Source organism: Melospiza georgiana, chromosome 31 (genome assembly GCF_028018845.1).
Source record: "Melospiza georgiana isolate bMelGeo1 chromosome 31, bMelGeo1.pri, whole genome shotgun sequence".
Lineage (NCBI taxonomy): Eukaryota > Metazoa > Chordata > Aves > Passeriformes > Passerellidae > Melospiza > Melospiza georgiana.
This window is the reverse complement of record NC_080460.1, coordinates 4290824-4312885: the sequence shown is the minus strand read 5'-3', so window position 1 is coordinate 4312885 and position 22062 is coordinate 4290824. Positions and strand designations below refer to the sequence as shown.

Below are 22062 nucleotides of genomic sequence, written 5' to 3'. Positions count from 1 at the left end.
CAGAGGCTCGTGGATTTATTGACCCACAGGGGGGAGGTGGGACCTGGGCTCCTCTCGGCCGTCACACCACCCTGTTGCAGATGGTGCCCAGCTCCTCAATCTCACACTGCACCTCGTCACCAGGCTGCAAGGGGGGGACACGGTGGCACCTGTCCCCACTGGGGTCCCCGTGTGCCCCCCGGGCCCCCATTTCCCCTCACCTTCAGGAAAACGGGCGGTTTGCGAAAGACCCCCACTCCTGCAGGGGTCCCCGTCAGCAGGACGTCCCCAGGGACCAGTGTCACAAACCTGGGGGCACAGGGGGGGTCAGACACGGCCTCCTGGGCTCTGGGGGTCCCCAGGCCCCCGTTCCTACCGGGACACCCAGGCCACGAGCGCGGGCACCCCGAAGATGAGGTGCTGGGTGCTGCTGTCCTGCATGCGCTGCCCGTTGACGCTGCAGCGGATCCAGAGGTTGTGCACATCTGCAGGGGACACGGGGCCGGGGCACACGGGGACAGTGCCACCGTGCCCCCACCGCGGGGGCAAACACGGGGAGCACGGTCCCGCGTCCCTGCCGCACCTGGCACCGCCTCCTTGGTGACAAGGGCGGGCCCCAGGGGACAGAAGGTGTCGAAGGTCTTGCCCAGCAGCCACTGCCGCCCGTTGCGCCGCATCTGCCAGTCCCGGGCGCTCACGTCGTTGGCCACGGTGTAACCCAGCACGTGCTCCAGGGCCGCCGACTCCTGGGGACGGCGGGGACGCTCAGGGGGGACGCTGCCAGGGAGGGGACGCTGCCAGGGGGCCCCAGAGTGGGGAGGGGTCGGGGGTACCTCGATGTGCCGCCCCCTCTTCCCGATGACCGCAGCCAGCTCCACCTCCCAGTCCAGCTCCTGCGGGGACAGAGGGGCTGGGAGCGCCATCCCGGGGGGCTGTCCCCGTTGGGGGGCACCGGGGGGACACCGGCTACCCACGCTGGTGTCCTGGGGGTGCACGATGTCATCGAAGGGCCCGGCGATGGCGCTGGGGAACTTGCTGAAGATGAGGGGCTCCCGGGGCACCTTGGCCCCCTGCTCGCGGCAGTGGTCGTGGTAGTTGAGCCCCACGCAGATCACCTTCTGGGGGTCCCCCAGGGGCGCCAGCAGCCGCGCAGCCCCCCGGGACACGCGGTGCTGCCCCGACTGCAGCGCCCTGCGGGGACACGGGGGGCGTCTGGGGCACCCCCGACTGGGGGACACGCTTTGGGGGGCTCCAGGAGGGCCTGCTGTGCTTTAGGGACTCTGCTTTTGGCCCCCACGCTGGGGTCAGGCTCTCTTGGGGGTCACGCATCATGGGGAGGGGATCACTCACGGTCTGGAGTGCCTCCCACCCTTTGGGGGGCCAGCTGTTGGGGTGACCCGCTTTGGGGTCAGCCAAAGCAGCAGGCAGATTTGGGTGGCCACTCCTGGGGGGATCCATGAGGATTCACCCCCGTTTTGGGGCTCCCTCTCCTTTTGGGGGCTCCTCCACCGCTGGGAGTCGCCCACCTTGGGGGTCCCCCACCTTCCTTGGGGTCACTTTTGGGGGTCCCCCACCTTCTCTGGGGGTGCCCGTTGTCCTCACGCACCTGTGGGCGAGCTCCAGCCCGCGGGGCCCGATCTCCAGGAACTCCCGCATGGAGCGGGGCAGGTCGGGCTCGGCCGCGCTCAGATCCACCAGGTCCCCCCCGGGCGCCTCCTCCAGCCCGAGCCGGGGCCCCCCGCCCGCGGCGCCCCGGAACCGCACCAGGCGCAGCGCCCCGCGCATCGCCTGCGGCACCGGCCCGGTGAACGCCGGCCCCGGGGTGGATCCCCGGAACCCCCGCAGTCCCGGGGACGCGCTCCCGGTCCCGGCACCTTCCCCCAGCCCCGATTCCCTCCATCCCAGGGATCCCCCTGGTTCTGCCCAAACCCGGACCCCGGGGATTCCCCCCGTTTCTCACCCACTCAGTCCGATCCCAAGGGATTCTCCACCGGGCCCACAACGCCCCCAGCCCAGCCCCGAGTCCCACAGAGCCCCGATCCCGCGGATCCCACATTTATCCCACAGAGCCCCGATCCCGCGGATCCCCCCCCCATTCCCGGGCATTCCCCCGTTTCCAGATGCCCTCGTTCCCATGGATCCCCCCAGTTCCAGACCCCCGCGCTCCCCCCGTTCCCATGGATCCCCCCAGTTCCAGACCCCCCCATTCCCGGGCATTCCCCCGGTTCCAGATGCCCTCGTTCCCATGGATCCCCCAGTTCCAGACCCCCGCGTTCCCCCCGTTCCCATGGATCCCCCAGTTCCAGACCCCCGCGCTCCCGGGCATTCCCCCGGTTCCAGATGCCCTCGTTCCCATGGATCCCCCAGTTCCAGACCCCCGCGCTCCCGGGCATTCCCCCGGTTCCAGATGCCCTCGTTCCCAGGGATCCCCCAGTTCCAGACCCCCCCCATTCCCGGGCATTCCCCCGGTTCCAGATGCCCTCGTTCCCATGGATCCCCCAGTTCCAGACCCCCGCGCTCCCCTCGTTCCCATGGATCCCCCAGTTCCAGACCCCCGCGCTCCCGGGCATTCCCCCCGTTCCCGGGGATCCCCCCCTCCAGTCCCGGGGGTCTCACACGCCGCTCCTCCCCCGCTCCGCCAGGGGGCGCTGCGGGCCCCGCCCCGTCACGTGACACGTCAAGGTCGCGGCGCCGAGGCCCCGCCCCCTTCGGGCCGCCCAATGGGAGCGCGCGGGAGGCGGGGCCAGATTTTCAATGAGAGCCAATGAGAGGAGAGAGCTGAGGGGCGGGGCCGCGGAACGGGGAACGAGAACGGGACCGGGAATGGGAATGGGAGAGGCACCGGGAACGAGACGGGGAGTGGGAATTGGAGACGGGACCGGCCACGGGCAGGGCCCGAGAGCAGCACAGGGGCCCCCGGGACCCCGCGCGTCCCTCCCGTCGCCCTTGGCTCCTTTTCACCACTGAGTCGTCACCGTTTGGTTTATTTATAAAATCCCCCTCCCCACGCTGCCGGGGAGCAGGGGCTGTGCTTTGGGTCGGTGTCTGGGGGCTCCATCTCACGGCTGCCCTGTGGACACCCCCACAGCCGGGCTCCCATCTCCAGGGTCCCCAAGTCCCTGGGGTGGGGTCTGTGCAGTCCCTGCACCGCCAAGGGGGGGGTCCGTGTCTAGGGGGGCTCAGCCCCCCAAAATGGGTCAGTCTGGGGTGGCAGCGCCGTCCTTGTCCTTGTCCTTGTCCTGTCCCGTCTCTGGGAGCCACATGCTGGGCTTCTCCTGCCTCTGGTTCGTCTGAAACAGCAGAAAAGCTCCGGGGGGAGCAGGGTCTAGAGCACGCTGTGGAAGATCTGCATGGAGCTCATGATGTCCTTGTCCTGGCGAGGAGAGAGCAGAGACCCCGTGTGCCCCTTCTCTCGTCTCCCTTTTGCCATCTGCCTCCTGTCCTGGATGAGGAGGATGAGGATGGTGCCCCCCGGAGCCCCTCACCTCCTGGCAGGCGGCCAGGAACTCCTCGAAGGTCACCACGCCGTCCCCGTTCCTGTCCATCTTCTGCAAGGGAGCGGCCGGGGCTCAGCGGGGCGGCCCCGGGGACACCTTGGGGACGCCCTGGGGACACCTTGGGGACATTCTCACCTGGAAGAAGAGCTCCACGTGCTGTGCGGGCGCGCTGTGCCCCGCGGCGGGCTGGCCCATCATGGCATAGATGGACTTCATGATCTCCAGCATGTCCTGGGGGGGACACAGGGCGCTGGCAGCCCCCGCCCGCCTGTCCCCACCCCGCCACCCCCGCTGTCCCCCAGCGTCACCTCCTTGCTGATGCAGCCGTCCTTGTTCACGTCGTAGAGGTCGAACGTCCACCTGAGCTTCTGCTGCTCCGTGCCCCGCAGCAGCACCGAGAGCCCCACGGCGAAATCCTGCCCGCACGGGGGGGCGGCGGGAGGGACCCTGACCCGCCCTGACCGACCCCGACCCACCCTGACCCGCCCTGACCGACCCTGGCCCACCCTGACCCGCCCTGGCCCGCCCTGACCCCGGCCCGCCGCCGCCCCATCGATCCCGGCCGCCCCGGGGATTGCAGCCCTATTGATCCCGTTATTTTTACCCGGCCACAGCCGGGAGCAGGAGGAGGAGGAGGAGGAAGGAGGATGTGATGAATCACGGCGCGGGCACCGCCGTTCCCCCCGGAATGCCCACCTGGAAGCACAGAGCCCCGTTGCGGTCCGCGTCGAAGGCGTCGAACAAGAAGTGCGCGTAGGAGCTGGCGTCTGCGGGGACCGGACCGTGACCCCCGGTACCGCCCCGGTACGGCTCCCGGTACCGCCCCGGCCCCCCGCGACCCCGGCTCACCGCCGCGCGGGAAGAAGCGCGAGTAGATGAGCGTGAAGGTCTCCTCATCCACGAGCCCGCTGGGACACTCCTGCCGGGGCAGCGGCGCCGGTGACCCCGGGGCCCCGCGGGTTTGGGGGGGCTCGGGGCTCGGGACCCCCGACTCACGTTCTTGAAGCCTCGGTAGAGGGACTGCAGCTCGGTCTTGGTGAACTTGGTGCGGGCCAGGAGCTGCTCCAGCCCCTCGGGCGGGTGCCGGGCCGTCGGCAGCTCCACGTCGGGATCGCCGCTGTCTGCGGGGAGACCCGGGGCGGGGACCCCCTTAGGGACCCCCCAAACCTGGGCAGAGACCCCCTTAGGGACCGCAAACCCTCCCCGGGAAAAGACCCCCTTAGGGACCCCCTTAGGGACCTCTTTAGGGAGCCCCTCAGGGACCCCCTTTCCCCCACGGCCCCGGAGCTCCCCGGGGCCCCGCGGGTGTCGCTCCCGGGGCTTTCCCCGCGCTCCCGGGGCTCCCGAACGTTCCCGAGCCGCCTCTTGGCCGCCGGGCCCGGCGCGAGGTAATTAATAAATGATGCTTCATTAATAATTCCCGCTCGGGAAGCCCCTGCGGGGCCCTCCAGCAATTTTGGGATGGGCTTGGGAGCCCCGAACGTTCCCAGGGCTGTCAGAGGGGGTGAGGGGTCTCGGGGGACCTGGGGGGAATAACGGGGGTCCCTGTGTCCAATCTCAGGGTTTTTGGGGGTCCCTGTGTCCAATCTCGGGGGGGTTTGGGGTCCCTGTGTCCAATCTCAGGGGGTTTTGGGGGTCACTGTGGGGTCGTGACCCCCACCTCGGGGGGCTTGTTGGGGTCAGTGCCAGCTCGGAGCCCTCCCGGCCCTCCTTGGGAAGGTTTGGGGGTCACCGGGGGTCCCCATTGCCCGTTCCTGGGGGTTAAAGGGGCGAGGGAGAGCTCTGGGGTGGGGGTCCCCATTCCCCGGGTATTTGCGGTGGGGGTCCCCATTCCCGGGTGTTTTGGGGATGCTCTGGGGGTGCCCCCAGGCCAGGGCACTTCAGGGGGTTTGGGGGCTCTGCCCGCTCCCCCCCAGCCCCAAATCATCATCCTTCCCCCCGACCCTCCCGAGGGGACCCCAGACCCAAACCCGGCTCTGCTCCGGGAGGGCACGGGGCAGTGGGGCCGAGCCGTCATTAACTCATTAATTATCGCTAATTGGTGCTCGGGGGGCGGGGGGTACCTTCGGCAGAGATGGGCTCCAGGATGCCGAACTGCTTGAGCACGGCGATGAAGAGGAGGATGACCACGGCCACGGCGCACAGCTCCATGCCCTGGATGCCCATGGCACCGGGGGCACGGGGGGCGCGGGGGGCTCCGGGGGTCCCCAACCCTGCGGGGCTCCTGCGGCAGCGCGGGCGGGTGCTGCCCGTGCCCGTCCTGCCCTCCTCCCCTCCTCCTCTTCCTCCTCCTCCTCCTCCTCCTCCCCTGGCACCCTGCCCCCCCGCCCCGCGGCTTTGGCGCTTTCCCGCACGAGTTCGGGGTTTTTGCGGGGCGGGGGTCCAGGGCCGCTCCCCCCGCTCCCCGCAGCACCCCGGGGCCGGGGGCACCGCCGGGAGGGTCCCGCGGGAACCGGGGGGGGGAAAAGGTCCAGAGTGCCCCCCCGGGCCGGGGGATCGATGGGATCGATGGGCATGAGTAAGCAGCGAGGGCAGGGAAACTGAGGCACGGAGGGCGGGCGGCGGGGCTGTCCCCTCCCCGCGCCGGGTGTCTCGCAGCCCCGGGGACATCGGGCCTGTCCCCGGGAGTGTCCCTGTGTCCCCTCGGGGTGTCCCTGTGTCCCGGGGGTGTCCCTGTGTCCCCGGGGCTGTCCCTGTCCCCTCGGGCTGTCCCTGTGTCCCCGGGGGTGTCCCTGTCCCCAGAGTGTCCCTGTGTCCCTCGGGGTGGCCTTGTCCCCACAGTGTCCCCGTCCCCACAATGTCCCTGTCCCCCCACAGTGTCCCTGTCCCCTCGGGGTGTCCCTGTCCCCAAGTGTCCCTGTCCCCCCACAGTGTCCCCGTCCCCTCGGGGTGTCCCTGTGTCCCCGGGGGTGTCCCGGTCCCCCCACAGTGTCCCTGTCCCCACAGTGTCCCTGTCCCCTCGGGGTGGCCCTGTCCCCTCGGGGTGGCCCTGTGTCCCCGGGGCTGTCCCTGTCCCCAGAGTGTCCCTGTCCCCACAGTGTCCCCGTCCCCAGAGTGTCCCCGTCCCCTCGGGGTGTCCCTGTCCCCACAGTGTCCCTATCCCCCCACAGTGTCCCTGTCCCCTCGGGGTGTCCCTGTCCCCAGAGTGTCCCTGTCCCCTCGGGGTGTCCCCGTCCCCTCGGGGTGTCCCTGTCCCCACAGTGTCCCTGTGTCCCCACAGTGTCCCTGTGTCCCCGGGACTGTCCCTGTCCCCACAGTGTCCCCGTCCCCTCGGGGTGTCCCTGTCCCATCCCAAATCTCAGCCCCGCCTCTCGGGACCCCCGGACCCGCTCTGGGGGCGGGGCCACACGCAGGGGCGGGGCCGCACCAGGGCGTGGCACACAGGGGCGGGGCCACCACAGGGGCGGAGCCATCCACATGGGCGTGGTGCATGGGCGGGGTCTCCGGCAAGGGGCGGGGCTCTGTGTTTGTGGGCGTGGCTCCGGTGCTGCCGCTCCGCTACATCTGGCCTTCCCGCCGTCCCGCCCAACGTCACTTCCGCTTCCGCCCGTGCCGGAAGTGCCGCCAGTCTCGCCGCCATGGCCTCAAGGTTACTGCGGGTGAGCGCGGCCCTGCGGCTCCTGCCCGCGGCCTCGGCCCGCGCCGCGCCCGCCCGCCAGCTCGGCGTGCCCGGTGAGCGGGGCGGGGGAGCGGGGGGTGCGGCGGGGGGCACGGCGGGGGGAGCGGGGCGGGATGGGCTGTGTGTGTGCAGCCCGGTGTGACGGAGCCCCGCAGGGAACCTGGCCAGCGATGAGGAGCAGGCGACCGGCCTGGAGCGGAAGGTGATGGAGGCCACGAACAAGGGGCTGGTGAGTGCCGGGGAGCGCGGTGGGGCTGGGGCCGGGGTCAGCCGGAGGGCGGGGGTGGCCCGAGGGATGCCGGGGGGCTCCGGGGCGGTTTCGGGGTTCGGCTGCCCTTGGAGGGGCAGCGATTGGCGGATGGGTGTCAGGGGCAGCCTCACGGTGTTCTGCGGGGTTCGGGGGTGGCGGGGGGTCGGGTTATTTCAGGGTTCCCGTGCCCTTGGCGGGGGCGGGGTCACAGGGATCGGGGGTGAGGAGATCTGGGGGTCCCTGGGGTTTGGAGGGTGGGGGGCTCATCTGGGGGGGGTATTCCAGTGTTGGTGCCCTTGGAGGGCTGCAGGGTCTGGGGCTGGGGAGTCCTGGGGGCTCAGAGGTGCGGGTCTCTCAGGCACAGGGGCTCTCCGGTGGAGCTGGGGATGCCAGGTTTGGGGTTCGCGGGGCCAGGCTGCCCTCGGGGGGTTCTGGGGTGGTTCTGGGGGTCTCAGAGCCGGGGGTGCCCTCCAGGACCCGTACAGCATGTTCCGGCCCAAGCGCTACGCGGGCACCAAGCAGGATCCCAACCTCGTGCCCTCCGTGTCCAGCAAGCGCATCGTGGGCTGCGTCTGTGAGTGCTCCCGGCCCTGTCCGTGTGTCCGTCCATCCCTGTGTCCGTGCATCTGACGGTCCCCGTGTCCGTCTGTCCCCGCGTCCATGTGTGTGTCCTTTCACTGTCCATGTGTTCCTCCATCCCTGTATCTGTCTGTCCCTTTCCTGTCTGTGTGTCCATCCTCCCACCCATGCCTGTCCCGGTGTCTGTGTGTCCATTCCTGTCCCTTGTCCATTTGTCCGTCCCCTTCTGTCCTTGTGCTCCGTCCCACGCCGTCCCCGTCCCCCTGTCCCTGTCCGTGTGTCCCACGCTGTCCCCGTCCCCCTGTCCCTGTCCGTGTGTCCCACGCTGTCCCTGTCCCCCCAGGTGAGGAGGACAACAGCTACGTGGTTTGGTTCTGGCTGCACAAGGGCGAGCCCCAGCGCTGCCCCTCCTGCGGCGCCCACTACAAACTGATCCCCCACGACCTGCCCCACTGAGGGGCCCCCAGATCCCCCCACACTGCTGCCCCTCTGAGGGCTGGGGGACCCCCAAATCGCCCCAAACTGAGCTGCCCCGCCCAGGGGATGGGGCCCCCCTCCCTCCCCTCCTGGGGCTCTGTTGGACCCCCCAGTTCCCCCCATAAAGAGTTTGTGTGGAGAGCCTGGCTGTGTCTGTGCTGGGGGCGTCACCGTGGGTTGGGAGGGGACAGGGGGGTCTGAGGGGGACCTTGGGGCAGAATTTGGGGTGAGGGGACCCCATATTATTGTCCCTCATCCCTGGGGCTGGGGGTGGGACACTGAGTGGGTTCTGTGGTGGCTTTGTCCCCTTTGGGATCCCTGAGCACTGAGGGGGTCCCAGAGCCTCCTGGGGGCCCCACAGTCTCCTGGTCAGATCACCCCCCCTCCCACACACACAGGAGACCCCCCAGGGCCGTTTGTCCCCTCGGGCGTGCGCTGGCCTGTCCCATGGGTGTCACCCAGGAGGGTCCCAGGGTGCCCGTCCGGCGCGGCGCCGGTGGCTGCGTCTCCTGGGGAAGGACCACAGGACCTCAGGAGGTCCCTGAAGGTTCCCAGGTGATCCCCAGAGAGCCTGTGTGGTCCCAGGGTGTCCCTTAGGGGTGGCCACGGCTGGGACTCGAGGACTCCCTTTGGGCAGTTCCTCCCAGCCGGGGGTCAGGGTGAGTTCTGGGGAGTTCCAGAATGTTCTGGGGGGTTCCGGGAGGTTCTGGTGGGTTCTGCCCTCCAGGCCCATCTCGGGGCAGACTTTGGAGTTTGCCCGTCCAAAGTGTGGCCACAGAACCGCTGACCAGCCATGATGTCATCAATGATGTCACGCTGACTGGCCATGACATCATGCATCCCCGGCTGGAGGGGGCGGAGCTGTCTGCCTCGCTGGCCAATAGGAGCTGAGCTAACAGTGAGAGACAGGTGAGGGTGGGGCTTTGGACACCACGGGCCAATGGGGGTAGCAGGAGGCCGTGATTGACAGCAGGGGAGGGTGGAAATCTGCGCTCAATGAAAGGAGGAGCTGGGGGCGGGGCTTCACGGACCAATAAGAGGTGCCACTGCCCATGACTGACAGCCGATGGGGCGGGGCCCTGGACTGCGTTGACCAATAGGAGCGAGCGGTGGCCGTGATTGACAGCCGGGCAGCAGAACGCTGCACTCAATTGAGGGGAGGGGGCGACGGGGCGGGACCCGGGCCCCGCGACCAATGGGAGGCGTGGCCGCGGTGACTGACAGTTGGGGGCGGGACTCGGAGCGATGGAATGAATGGGTGGGGAGGGGGCTTCGGGGCGGGGCCTAGAGAGGGGGCGGAGCTTCGCCGGGGGCGCGCGGGGACGCGGCGGGCGGGGCCCCTGGCGCACGTGACGGCGGCGGTGCGGCGGTGACGTCAGCGGTGTCGCAGCGGGGCCGGAAGCGGGCGGCGCGCGGGGCGGGCGGACAAGATGGCGGACGGGGACAGCGGCAGCGAGCGCGGCGGCGGCGGCGGGTTCGGGACCGCCCGCGGCGGGGCGGGGGGGGCCGGCCCGGCCGCGGGGCCCGGCGGCGGCGGCGCGGCCGGCCCCGAGCAGGAGACGCAGGAGCTGGCGTCCAAGCGGCTGGACATCCAGAACAAGCGCTTCTACCTGGACGTGAAGCAGAACGCCAAGGGCCGCTTCCTCAAGATCGCCGAGGTGGGCGCGGGCGGCTCCAAGAGCCGCCTCACGCTCTCCATGGCCGTGGCCGCCGAGTTCCGCGACTACCTGGGCGACTTCATCGAGCACTACGCGCAGCTGGGCCCGTCCAGCCCCGAGCAGCTGGCCCAGGCCGCGGGGCCGCCGGGCGAGGACGGCGCCGGGCCCCGCCGCGCCCTCAAGAGCGAGTTCCTGGTGCGGGAGAACCGCAAGTACTACCTGGACCTGAAGGAGAACCAGCGCGGGCGCTTCCTGCGCATCCGCCAGACCGTGAACCGCGGCCCCGGCGGCCCGGGGGGGTTCGCGGGAGGCCCCCCCGGGCTGCAGAGCGGCCAGACCATCGCGCTGCCCGCCCAGGGCCTCATCGAGTTCCGCGACGCCCTGGCCAAGCTCATCGACGACTACGGCGGCGAGGAGGACGAGCTGGGCGGCCCCGGCGGCGGCGGCCCGGGCGGCGGGGGGCTCTACGGGGAGCTGCCCGAGGGCACGTCCATCACCGTGGACTCCAAGCGCTTCTTCTTCGATGTGGGCTGCAACAAGTACGGGGTGTTCCTGCGGGTCAGCGAGGTGAAGCCGTCCTACCGCAACGCCATCACCGTCCCCTACAAGGCCTGGGCCAAGTTCGGCGGCGCCTTCTGCCGCTACGCCGAGGAGATGCGCGACATCCAGGAGCGCCAGCGGGACAAGCTCTACGACCGGCGCGCCGGCCCGCCGGGACCCGGCAGCGGCAGCGGCGCCGGTGACGACTCCGACGGCGACGACGTGGACGACGACTGAGCCGATCCCCCCAGCCCTCGACCCCGACGCCGGCCCCCCACCATCCCCCCCGAGCCCCGGGGCGAGCGGGTCCCCGATCCCCCCTCCCAGCGACGGGGCAGAGGGGTCCCGGAGCCCCCCTTCCCCCTCCCAGTGACGGGGTGAAGGGGTCCCCAAACCCCCCGGGTCCCCGCTCCCAGCAACGGGACGAAGGGGTCCCCGAGCCCCCCCCAGCAGCGGTGGGACGCGGGGGTCCCCGAGCCCCCGAGCCCCCCCTCCTGCCGCCACCGGAGAGAGAGAAACCGGCCCGACCGTGCCGCGGCCCCCCCGGCCCCTCCCCGGCTCCCACCAGGGGCCCCCCGGACCCCAGGACTCGCTGCTTTGGGGGGGCAGGGGGTCACCCGCAGCCCCCTCCCCTCCCGGTGCCCCCCCATCTAAACCAGCACGCGAGGGCCCCGGAGCCGAGCGGCGGCGGCAGCGCCGGGGGCGGGGGGGCAGCGGAGGCACCTTGGACCAACGGCCGTTCCCTCGGCTTGTGATTTTCCCTTCATTTTCCTTTTTTTTTTTTTCCTTTCCTCCTCTTTCCACCTTTTTTTTTTTTTTTTTTTTTTTTTTTGGGTGGGGGGAGGTTCTTTTTGGTTTTTTGGGTTTTTTTTTTCGGGATGCAAACTCCAGGCGCCCGAACTGGAACCCGCCCCGAGCTGGCGGCTCCCTGGCCATTAGGGAAGATTTCCTCGGTTTTGCCGATTTCTGACCGTTTTTCCCCCCCTCCCCGTTTCCCGCCGGGAAGGGGGAGGCGCCGGCACAAAGCACAAGGAAAAACTCGACGGGGCGAACCATCTTCCCCTTCTCTCCAAATAAGGCGCCTCCGGCCCCGTTTCACCAGGACCCGCCGGAATCCGCCCCTTGGCTTCACCCAAATTGGATTTTCCGGCCCCAAATCCGTGGCCACGCCCGGCCCCGGCACCTTGGGGGTGGATTTTGGAGGTTTATTGTTATTTTTTGCCTCCTTTTGTCTTTTTTTGCCCCCCTGGGCCCGGCCCTGGCGCCGCCTGGTCCCTCCAGCCACCTCCTATTAAACACATTTTTCCACTCTCAAATAGTCTTTTTTTTTTAATTCTTTTTCACTCCCTCGGCTCAGTCCTGCCCTGTACAGAATTCCGGTTTTTCACCCCGTTTTCCCATAACTCTGAACTCCATCGCTCTCATTCCAAAGTTTTGCCTCTTCTTCTCCAACGGTTTCACCACTTGTAGGACTTTTCTTTTTTTTTTTTTTTCTCCTTTTAATCCATTTTTGGGAGCCCAATCAGCTGCCTCCTTAATTTATTACCACGGATCTGGCATCTCCCTCTCTCCATATTTATTGGGAAGTGAGGAACGGCCGCAGAGCCCTGGGGAGCCCCCACGCCGCTGTCCATCCGTCCGGCCGGCCGGCCCCCGGCCCCATCCCGCTGCTCCCGCCGGTCCCGCCGCCGTCGCTCTTTTTAAAGGGATTTTTAAAGCGAATTTCTTCCGTTTATCCCGTTTTTAAGCCTTCTCCGTCGCAAAGGACCCGGATCCCTCACTCACTCACTCGGGAGCAATAGTCCTTCCTCGATGGCCGATGTGTCCTGTACTGTATTTTGTACCCTCAGGCAGCTCTTTCCGGTGAATTCCTGCTGTATCCACCCATCCTCCTGGTCCTGTGTTCTTTGCCACGGAGAAAAATCCATAAACCACGACGGCGACGACGGATTTGGGGGGAAGAACGCTCCCAGCTCCGCGGGACTCACCGGCGTCCAGCCGCGGGACCTCTCCTTTTATTTTTGAAGAGGATGAGATATATATATATATATATATATATATATAAAAATATATATATATTCCTTTGGGTTTCTTTCTTTTGGCTGAATTGCGGTGATTTAGCCTTATTTCTACTCTGGGAGAGCGGCGGAATTGCTGCCAGCCCGGCCCAGCTCTGGGGAGCTGGCTAGAAATACGTGGAAGAGGAAAAAAAAAGCAAGGCAAAACCACCTAAATCCAGTAATAAACCCAAAAAAGCAGCTCCCGGCGTTGGCCCAGGGAGCCTTTCCTGGCCAGAGAAGCGCTGGATCCATGGACACAACCTCCCACAGCTCCATTTGGGTGGGAAGAGCAGAGCACGTCGGGGGAAGACAGCGGAGAAAAACAGCCAAAACGAGATAAAATAGGGGAAAAAGGGGATTTGAGGTGCCAGCTGGAGCGAGGGGAGCGGCCATGGGGGCGGGGATCTTGGGGGGCAGTTTCGGGTTATTTTTTCTCTTGGAGCCCCCCAGGAGGCGTTGGGAGTTTCCCAGGAAAGCGGGACAACGCCGGCATCTCCCCTGACCCCCTTCCCATCTCTGTGTGTATAGACATGGCTGTGTGTACATAGCTCAGATTCGGTTGGGTTTTGGGTTGAATTCTGTAGGAAATGGGCAAATTGCTTTTTTCTCTTTTTTTAATTTTTATTTTTAAACCACAAATAGGGGGAGAAATATCCCGAATTCCTGGTACTTCCAGCTTTGCTGCCCCAGAGGGGCTGATGGAGAACGCGATGATGGCTGTACAGACAGAATATTGGAAGTCTTGTACAGCGCCCCAAAACCCACTGGAAAATACCCCAAATGGCTGGGTCTGGAGCGGGTGGTGCTTCCAGGGCAAGTTCAAACAGCTTCCGTTCTTTTTGCCCTAAAAAATACAAAAGAAAATTTGGATTCTCCTGCCGTGTTTCCAGGCGATTTGGGAGCAGTGGGGGCTGGTTTGGGGGGCCATGCCATGGCTCCTCATGTTGGTGACAAAACCAACCCAGACCCTCACTGGCCTCTCATAAAAAAAGCAAAATGTGGAAAAAAAATCGCAAAAAACTGGAAAAGATTTTAAAAGAGCAGCTGAGGGAGCACTGGGGGTAGGCAGGGTGGTGCACCAGGGAGCTCAGCAGGTATTCCCAGTGTGGGCTCCGTGGATGCTCCCAGCTGTTCCTGCAGGGCGAGGCCCTCGCCCTCCTCGCCCTCCTCATCCTCGCGGAGCCGGTAGAGCCAGCGTTGCCGGGGTTGGGCGTTGGCAGGAGCAGCCAGATGTGGGCGGGACGGCCGGGGAGGAGCACGGCACGGCACGGCCTGCAGCCCCATCCCAGCCGGGGCTCGGGCCTCGGAGCAGCGGTGAGAGCGGCTCCAGACACGGGGCAGCCCAGCCACGGGCTGGGACAGCATCGGTGGGGAGAGCACTGCATCCTCCTCCAAGAGCCACGCGCTCCCAGAGCTGGGTTCGCTGACAGCGGGGTCCTCCAAGAATGGCATCCTCCGAAAGCTGGATCCTCTGAGTGCCCGATCCTCCTTCGAGAGCTGGATCCTTCAAGAACTGGATCCTCCAGGAGCTGGATCCTCTCAGCACCAGATCCTTCTCTGAGTGCTAGATTCTCCTCCAAGCTTGATCCTCTGCGAGTTGGATCCTCCAAACACTAGACCCTCCTCTTCGAGCTGGGGTCTTCTCCAAGCAGCAGATCCTCCTCGGAGAGTTGGATCCCCTGAGAACTGGATCCCGTGAATGTTGGATCCTCCTCCGAGCAGTGGATCCTCCTCGGAGCAGCAGATCCCAGGAGCGCCGCCTCCCTCCCCGAGCGCTCGCCATGACGTCCCTTTGCCGAAAAGAGAAAAAAAAAGAAAGTTTTATTCCTGTTATTTTTTTAATGAAAGAAAAACAAAAACTAAAGCAAACCTGCACTTTAGGCGGCCGGGGGGGCCGGGGCCCCCGTGTCCCTTCCCTGCGGCCGGCGGGGCGGCTCCAGGGGCCGGAGGCAGGTCCTGGGTGTTACCACTAGCGCAGACGAGGCCGACGCGACGAACTCCTCCTGCTCCGAGCACTCCTGACGTAGCAGATTTTTGCAAATGGAGTTTTACAGTCTATATTTAAAGAATTGTATGTTTGTAACAAATAAAGTATGCGGAAAAGTGAATGAAAACCAGCCCGGGCCCGACTTGCTCCTTGGGGGTGCCGTGGTGGGCCCTGCAGGGTGGTGCTGGTGGTGAGGGGTGGGGTGGTCACCCTGTGGCATTGCAGGGACACGCAGGATGCCCCCCACAAACGGAACCTGGGGTGTTCTGAGGGGATCGCCTCGCTCAGGGGAGCTGGGGACCAGCACGGTGGGGAGGGAGGAGGCTTGGCGTGGCGTAGGCATGGTGTGTCACAGCTCATGGTGTGTGCACAGCATAACGTGTGTGTGGGTGTGTGTGAGGTGTGCGTGCCAGCACACGGCTCCGTGTGTAAGGTGTGTGTAAAGTGAGTATACGGCATTGTGCCATCACATGGCTGCCTGCTGTGGGAGGGTGTATGTAAAGTGTGTGTAAGCCATTTGTGCCATCACATGGCTGCCTGCTGTGTGCGGGTGTAAGGCTGGCAGGGTTTGGCGCGGCCCGTGTGCGGTGTGTGTGCCATGGCTCAGGCAGGTGTGTGTGCACAGATGCGAAAGCCTTGCGTGCCACGCACACGCCTGCGTGCCGCGTGTCAGGTGCGTGTGCCGTCCCACGGCCGTGCCATCACGGAGCCGTGCCCGGGGCGCCGTGCCGTGTCCCCGCCGTGCCCGTGCCGTGTCCCCACCGGCCGCCGCTGCCGCAGCCCCCGCCCCCCGCGCTGCGGCTCCCTGCGGGCTCGGGCTCATCTGAGGACACGCGGGGACCGCCTGCGCATGAGCCGCCGTCACCGCCATCGCTGTCACCGCCACCGGGGCCCGCCGCGACCCCCGCCCGCCCCGCGGCTCTTCCCCGTGCCGAGCCCGCGGCCCGCGTACCCCCGCGGCCGGGGAGCGGCTCCTCCGGCCCCATCCCCGGCCCCACCGCACCCCGCAGCTGCTGCGGCCCCCCCGGCTGGCCCCGGGGATCGGGGGAGCTGGGGACAGCTGGAGGGGCCCCGGGGACAGCCGGGGGGCCCTGGATGGAGCCCGGAGGGGCGCAGCCCGCGGCAGTTGCTGCACCCCGGGGCAGGTGCGGCGCTCCCGGGGTGCGGAGGCAGCTGCGGCATGAGGGGTGGGCGCACCCTGAGCCCCCCGGCAGCTGCAGCGAGGGGCGCGGGCCGCCTTGGCAGTGCCCAGTGCAGGGAAACTGGCACCGGGACAGCCGGGGGGAGCAGGAACAGGTGCAGCCTCCCCCGGGCGGAGCGGGGTGAGGGGACCGGAGCCCCCCGGCGGTGAGAGGAGGAGCGGGCACGGTGCGCGGCTCTCTACCCCGCCCGCTAAGGAGGGAAGCTGAGGCCCGGCCGGCAGGACACCCCATGGCTGAGGGGCAGCGGCCGCACCGGGGGCAGCCGGGCTGAGGGGCCCGGGCTGTGCTGTGCGGGGCTCCCCTGTGTGGGGTCCACCAGGTCCGAGACGCTGCCCTGGCACTGACCCTCGCTGGTGAATCCCCGGTTCCATTTACGAGCTCAGCTCGCCCCACAGTGAGGTTCCACTCGGCACTGAACGGGGCCCGTCATGAGGAACTGAGGTTTTATTCGCTGTGACATGTTTGCTCGGAAAAGGGGCCCTCTTCCCCCCAAACAGTGCCGTGATTTTTTGGTTTTTTTGGCCACACCGCCGTCACCACTGACAGACCCTCCGGCCTCTCAGGGTCCGCCCCAGCCCCCAGTCCGGCCCGGGGACGGCGGGGTCCGTGTTACCTCACGACCGCTGCCCTCCTCACTCATCCTACAGGGCAGCGCGGAGTTATTTGTGTACTGTTCCAGAGACACCGGCGGGCCCGGGTGTCCCCTCTCAGCCCCGAGCAGCGCCGGAGGAGCGAAGCCCCCGGAGCCGCCAAACCCCCGCGCTCCCCTCACGATCCGGCCCCCCCTCCCGGCTCCCTCACACAAACACGACCGGGGGCGGAGCGATTGAATGGGCGGGAAACAGCACCCGCTTTCGATTGGTTTGGTGAGCTGTCCATCATTATAACCCCGCCTCTCGTGGCGGCGGTCGTTATCGCTATTCGCCGGGCGGTGACGTCACCGACGCGAGCGCGCCCCGCCCTCACCCCGCTGCGTGCCGTGTGCAAAGGCAACACAGCCGTTAAACGAGCCGCTGGGCGGAGCCAGCGATGGACGAGAAAAGAAGCGGCTCGCCCATTGGGCACCGCGGGATGTTCAAACTAGTATGGGAGGCGGTGATTGGTGGAGACGCGGCGCGGCCCGCCGCCCCCGCCCGGGCGGGTCATTGTCTGGCGGCTCCTGAGGCGGGTCGGGCGCGGCGGTGGCTTTGGGGTTCGGACGACGGCGGCGGTACCATGGTGAGGGCAGGGGCAGCGGTGCGGCTCGGGACTCGGGGGGCCGGCCAGGACAGCGCGGCCGGGCAGAGCCGGGCCCCGCGGGGCCGCCAATGTGCGCCGCTGTCAGCGCAGGCCGGGCGGGGGGAGGGGGCCGGGCCCCGGTCCGTGACCTTGGGTCCGGCCCGGCGCTGCCCCGGTGCCCCGTGCCCGCTGCCGCCTGGTTTCCGGGCAGGGAGTTTGTGCTGCCCTCCAAGCCCGGCCCCGCCAGTGCCCTCCCGCGCTGTCAGAGCGGCGCGGTGGCGGCCGGGGTCTCCTCGGCCGCGGTTTGTGCCGGTTGTGGGGCGGTTGGACGGCAGGAAGAGGCTGTCGTGAGGGAAACGTCGGTCGAGGGGCCCAAGCTGGCTCTGTCAGCCGCCCGGTGCCTCCTCCGGGTTTACACGGGCACATCTCCGCCCGCTTCCCGGGGATACAGCCCGGTCCCGGGGGGAGAAACGGGGGTTCGTTCTGCCCGGTGCCCCGGTGCTGTGGGCCCGCAGGGAGAACGGGGGCAGCAGCCGGGTGTGGAGCTGTCAGCCGGGGCGGGCAGGGGGATGCGGGTTACGGGTTCCGTGGGTCGGCAGGGTCGCTGGGGGGTTCCGCGGGTCAGCGGCAGCGCTCGTGGTTCCACGGGCGGGTTCCGGCGGGTCTGTGCAGCCGCGGGGGTTCTGCCGTTCTCCGCAGATCCACGGGAGAGGCTCTGTGGGTCCGCAGGGGGCTCGGGGGGTTCTCCGGATCCACAGGTGGGCTCGGCGGGTTCCCTGGGGGCTCCGGAGCCGGCGGTGAGAGCCCCGGTCCCTCCGCGGTAATGGAAACACCGTTGGGTTATGCAACTCCGGCTGCCGCCAAGAACTTGTGCTCGGGGATGTCTGGGAATGTGCGGCCCGAGATAAGAAGTTGCTGCTTGCAGGGATTTTATCCTGTTTGAAGCAATAAGAAAAGAAAAAAAAAAAGGCAAGTTTGCCTGCCGTGAAGAAGCTAGCGGGTCAGAGCCAGGGAGGATTTAGCACGGGAATGTGCTCCCAGCGAGGGGCTGTGGTGGAGAGCAGGGATGGAGATGCCACAGGGATTGTCCCAAGGTGGAGGGTGAGGAGGGAATTGCTGGGGATTGTCCCCTCGGTTTGCAGGAATCCAGGAGCCCGCACTCCCAGCACGAGTGGGGGGATCTCCCATAGGGAGCAGGAGCCACCTGGGCTGGGGGAGCTTCCCATCGGGACAAACCTCGCGGTTCTTGCTCTTGGTAGTCAACCCCACTGAGAAAATGTCTCAGGCAGGCGGCTCCGAGCTGGAAAACCTGCTGGGGCAGTGGGAAATTCACAGCTGTCTGATAAAAGCCCGCAGAGGGAACAGGCAGTGCTTTTCCCAACGCTGCTTGTTATTCCTGGAGCAAGGAAATATCCACAAATCCCCCTTGCCTCCCCCTTCCTTTCCCATCGATCTCCCTTCCCACCCCCAGAACGCCCCCCTTGAGTTCAGCAGCTTGGTGCAGCAATGTTTTCTCCTGATGAAAGTAACTCCTACGGAGGGGATTTGCTGGGTCCCCCATGGCCTCGCCCCTCTGCTTGCTTTAATCACCTCGGGATTAATTAATGCCCCCTCGTGACTGATTTATTTTCCAGTGTTTGAACTGAACCTTGTGTTAACTCCCACCTGTCCAGATCCTGGACATTGCCAGGTTAACCAGCATCCTCTTTTGAGGATTAACGTGCTCCACTTGCTCTTCTGGAGTGTCTGAATCCTTTCAGCTCCCTCACCATGAGCCAAAATTCCTCCTTTTTAGAGGGGATGGGAACTGTGGGATCAGTATGTTCTAGAAAAACAGGGATTGTGAATATCCAGGGTGTTTACAGGCTCCCTTGTCTTTCTGTGGGCTGGAAAACTTGTGTTTGGGGATTCTTACCCCTGATTTTGTTTACCTGGAGCAGATTTTGGGTTGCTGACGTCTTTCCCACGGGGAGGGTGCAGCACCCTCTGCTTTCCTGCGTCACCCAGAGCTCTCACCTTCGTTAGGAACAGCTCTCATTAGTGATTAATGATGTCATAGGGGCTTCCCATGTCCCTGAAATCTGTGGATTTCCTGGCAGCGGATGGGAGAGCCCGTTCTCTCTTCCTTGTTACTCAGCAACTCCCAAACTCTGGGCTTTGGCATTTCCACCCCTCCCAACGTGGTTTTCATTAAAGCCACCATTTCTGGGGCTCCTGGTGGTTTCCCACTCTGCAGTAGGATGGGAATTACCCCCAAATCCCACAGGATTCACGTTCCCATGTGCACGAACAGTGTCCTGCCCAGTGTCAGCGTGGGGAGAAATCGAATCTGTAAACAAACTGGGCTCACAACTGGAAGAAAACTGAGCAATGGGATTTTGGGCTGTTTCCCCCCCATTTGGCATTTTCTGGACGATAGTGGGAGTGGTGGCAGCAGGATGAGCGCCTGGGTGAGGGAGCAGCTGCTGCACCCTGAAACCCTCCCTTGTTTATCCCCTTGAATCCGCGTGGTTCGAGCAGCCCTGAGTTGCCAGGGAGCTGCCAGCTTATCCTGCAGCGGGTCCCTCTGGCTTAGAATTAACGAGATTGTTTGGATTCAGGGGCTGATTAGATTAATTAACGGGCCCCTTTCTCCCGCAGGCTGGCGGCAAGGCGGGCAAGGACAGCGGCAAGGCCAAGGCCAAGGCCGTGTCGCGCTCCCAGAGGGCCGGGCTGCAGGTATGCTCAGGGTGCTGGGCACCCACGCCTCTGATTTGGGGCAAAGACAGGGGGGTTTGGCACTGGGAGGGGCATGGAGCCATGGGGGTTTTGCTGTCAGGTGGGACACAGAGACTGGGAGGATTAATTGGGAGAAGTGCTATATTATTATATTCATTATAATATTTATATTACAATATTACATATTACAATATTTTATGTTATAATAAGTGGTATAATATTTTATATTATATTATTATATAATGTATATTTTTAAATAATTTTATTATATATTTCATTACAATATTTTAAATTAATAATTATTATAATTAAAATACAATTATTTTATACTATACAAGGTATAACTCATACACATTTTAGGTATAACTTATATCCCATTTTATATATATTATGCTATACAAGATATAACGTATATACACAGATACACTTACATACATTTTAGTAAATTATATTTTATGAGATACATATATATCATAAATATATATTATAATAATAATATGTCAATATATATCATAACCGTATCATGTGTTACTATAACATATGTTAATAGTAGCTATTAACTAGTAATAAATAAATTGGCTAGTGATCTGTTTGGAGAGTTGCAGCCCACATCAGCCGTGCAGGGTGTAAATATGCACACCGTGGGGGCTGTGGCCGTTAACGAGGTTGCTAATTGCCCCCAGTTCCCAGTGGGCCGCATCCACAGGCACCTGAAGACCCGGACCACCAGCCACGGGCGCGTGGGCGCCACGGCAGCCGTGTACAGCGCGGCCATCCTCGAGTACCTGACGGCCGAGGTAGGGCCCCCTCCCTGTGCAGCCCTGCAGCCCCCCGCCCGGCACTCCCACCCACTCCCGCCCTCCCGCAGGTGCTGGAGCTGGCCGGGAACGCGTCCAAGGATCTCAAAGTGAAGCGGATCACGCCCCGGCACCTGCAGCTGGCCATCCGCGGCGATGAGGAGCTCGACTCGCTGATCAAAGCCACCATCGCCGGAGGAGGTGGGGCTGGCTCCCTGCTGGGGGGGATATGGGGCAGGGAGGGAACGGGGGAAACCAGACAGGGATTGGGGCAAGGAGGGAACGGGGGAAACCAGACAGGGATTGGGGCAGGGAGGGAACGGGGGAAACCAGACAGGGATTGGGGCAGGGAGGGAACGGGGGAAACCAGACAGGGACTGGGGCAGGGAGGGAACGGGGGAAACCAGACAGGGACTGGGGCAGGGAGGGAACGGGGGAAACCAGACAGGGATTGGGGCAAGGAGGGAACGGGGGAAACCAGACAGGGATTGGGGCAGGGAGGGAACGGGGGAAACCAGACAGGGACTGGGGCAAGGAGGGAACGGGGGAAACCAGACAAGGATTTGGGCAAGGAGGGGAATTTAACAGGAATTTGGCATAAGCACCTGGGCTCGCTGCTTCCCTTTATTCACACTGAGGGGGATCTGCTTGATGTTCACAAAATGGGGAGTTGAGGGTTTTTTGGAGTTTGTTGGGAACTCTGCAGGTGGGTTCACAGGATTTCTCCTCCCCTCTCTCTGCAGGTGTCATTCCTCACATCCACAAGTCTCTGATTGGAAAGAAGGGACAGCAGAAAACGGCGTAGAGGGAGCGCGGCATCGGATCCCCCGTCATTGTACTGTACCTGGGCACAGGAACATCTCGGGGACACGAGGGATTTTTTTAAGGAATAGTTGAAGGGAAGAGCATAGAGGATTGACTGTAGAGGAAGCATTGGGATGGGTTTAGATTCTGAGTAGGACACACCGCGGGCTGTGGGGCGGCAGCTGGGGGTGGGCGAGTGGCTCGGCTGCCCCCGCGTTTTATACAAAAATGGAACCCATAAACCATTTTTTACAAAAATCCAGACTGTCTGCAGAGGTGGGAGGGAAGTGGGGCTTTCGGAGGGGGCTTCGTGACCTCCCCGGTACCGGAGAGGGACAAGCACCGCCCACTATGCAAATATGCGGTGGGTGGGGCGTGTCGCAAGGCCCCGCCTCCCGGGAGCACATGGCCGGCTCTGTCCGTCTGTCCAGCCATGGAGGTGTCTGTCTGTCCTGGCCTAACACAGGAGCGTTTGTGTGTCCCTCCCGCCCATCTGAGTGGTGTCTGTGTGTCCGTCTGTCCCTGGGCCGGGGGTGCCAGCGGGCAGCGAATGGGGTGTGCGTGTTTGTCAGACAGGTCTGGCTGTGTGGGGGCCCCATCTCCATCCCTCCGGGCCGTCTGTCTGTCAGTCAGTCTGTGACTGCTCGGCTCTGTCAGTCCTGGCTGTCCCTCTGTCC

The 22062-nt window shown here is 64.9% G+C and overlaps 5 protein-coding genes across 5 annotated transcripts; 3 read left to right on the top strand and 2 right to left on the bottom strand.

Moving 5' to 3' along the window:
- Positions 1–3: 3 nt before the first annotated feature.
- LOC131094801 (fumarylacetoacetate hydrolase domain-containing protein 2-like) lies at positions 4–1906 on the bottom strand. The gene is made up of 7 exons (XM_058042360.1): positions 1586–1906; positions 954–1170; positions 813–872; positions 563–725; positions 356–464; positions 201–288; positions 4–124 (listed from the first exon to the last, which is right to left on the bottom strand). Exons 1-7 carry the CDS (start codon positions 1762–1764, stop codon positions 62–64), a joined length of 879 nt encoding a protein of 292 aa, XP_057898343.1. The 5' UTR covers positions 1765–1906; the 3' UTR covers positions 4–61.
- A 1317-nt stretch (positions 1907–3223) lies between these two features.
- Positions 3224–5642, bottom strand: LOC131094802 (calsenilin-like). The gene is made up of 8 exons (XM_058042362.1): positions 5540–5642; positions 4473–4597; positions 4326–4395; positions 4173–4243; positions 3785–3892; positions 3612–3707; positions 3465–3527; positions 3224–3352 (listed from the first exon to the last, which is right to left on the bottom strand). Exons 1-8 carry the CDS (start codon positions 5640–5642, stop codon positions 3305–3307), a joined length of 684 nt encoding a protein of 227 aa, XP_057898345.1. The 3' UTR covers positions 3224–3304.
- A 1397-nt stretch (positions 5643–7039) lies between these two features.
- On the top strand, positions 7040–8542 carry LOC131094803 (cytochrome c oxidase subunit 5B, mitochondrial). The gene is made up of 4 exons (XM_058042363.1): positions 7040–7148; positions 7251–7324; positions 7820–7919; positions 8268–8542. The coding sequence occupies exons 1-4, from the start codon at positions 7055–7057 to the stop codon at positions 8378–8380; spliced, it is 381 nt and encodes a 126-aa protein (XP_057898346.1). The 5' UTR covers positions 7040–7054; the 3' UTR covers positions 8381–8542.
- Positions 8543–9831: 1289 nt separating this feature from the next.
- PURB (purine rich element binding protein B) lies at positions 9832–10906 on the top strand. The gene has a single exon (XM_058042536.1). It carries the CDS (start codon positions 9832–9834, stop codon positions 10834–10836), a length of 1005 nt encoding a protein of 334 aa, XP_057898519.1. The 3' UTR covers positions 10837–10906.
- A 5971-nt stretch (positions 10907–16877) lies between these two features.
- LOC131094820 (histone H2A.V) lies at positions 16878–21643 on the top strand. Its single transcript, XM_058042393.1, has 5 exons — positions 16878–17066; positions 19707–19784; positions 20468–20581; positions 20653–20782; positions 21325–21643. The coding sequence occupies exons 1-5, from the start codon at positions 16878–16880 to the stop codon at positions 21384–21386; spliced, it is 573 nt and encodes a 190-aa protein (XP_057898376.1). The 3' UTR covers positions 21387–21643.
- The last annotated feature ends 419 nt before the right edge of the window (positions 21644–22062 follow it).

Coding starts and splice junctions, on each gene's coding strand:
- LOC131094801 (XM_058042360.1), bottom strand. CDS start 1,764: ATGCGCGGGGCGCTGCGCCTGGTGCGGTTCCGGGGCGCCGCGGGCGGG. Junction 289..355: donor CTCGTGGCCTGGGTGTCCCG/GTAGGAACGGGG, acceptor CTGTGCCCCCAG/GTTTGTGACACTGGTCCCTG. Junction 125..200: donor AACCGCCCGTTTTCCTGAAG/GTGAGGGGAAAT, acceptor CCCCCCTTGCAG/CCTGGTGACGAGGTGCAGTG.
- LOC131094802 (XM_058042362.1), bottom strand. CDS start 5,642: ATGGGCATCCAGGGCATGGAGCTGTGCGCCGTGGCCGTGGTCATCCTC. Junction 3,708..3,784: donor ACGGCTGCATCAGCAAGGAG/GTGACGCTGGGG, acceptor TGTCCCCCCCAG/GACATGCTGGAGATCATGAA. Junction 3,528..3,611: donor ACGTGGAGCTCTTCTTCCAG/GTGAGAATGTCC, acceptor GCTCCCTTGCAG/AAGATGGACAGGAACGGGGA.
- LOC131094803 (XM_058042363.1), top strand. CDS start 7,055: ATGGCCTCAAGGTTACTGCGGGTGAGCGCGGCCCTGCGGCTCCTGCCC. Junction 7,149..7,250: donor CCGCCAGCTCGGCGTGCCCG/GTGAGCGGGGCG, acceptor GGAGCCCCGCAG/GGAACCTGGCCAGCGATGAG. Junction 7,920..8,267: donor GCGCATCGTGGGCTGCGTCT/GTGAGTGCTCCC, acceptor CTGTCCCCCCAG/GTGAGGAGGACAACAGCTAC.
- PURB (XM_058042536.1), top strand. CDS start 9,832: ATGGCGGACGGGGACAGCGGCAGCGAGCGCGGCGGCGGCGGCGGGTTC.
- LOC131094820 (XM_058042393.1), top strand. CDS start 16,878: ATGGACGAGAAAAGAAGCGGCTCGCCCATTGGGCACCGCGGGATGTTC. Junction 17,067..19,706: donor ACGACGGCGGCGGTACCATG/GTGAGGGCAGGG, acceptor TTTCTCCCGCAG/GCTGGCGGCAAGGCGGGCAA. Junction 20,783..21,324: donor AGCCACCATCGCCGGAGGAG/GTGGGGCTGGCT, acceptor CTCTCTCTGCAG/GTGTCATTCCTCACATCCAC.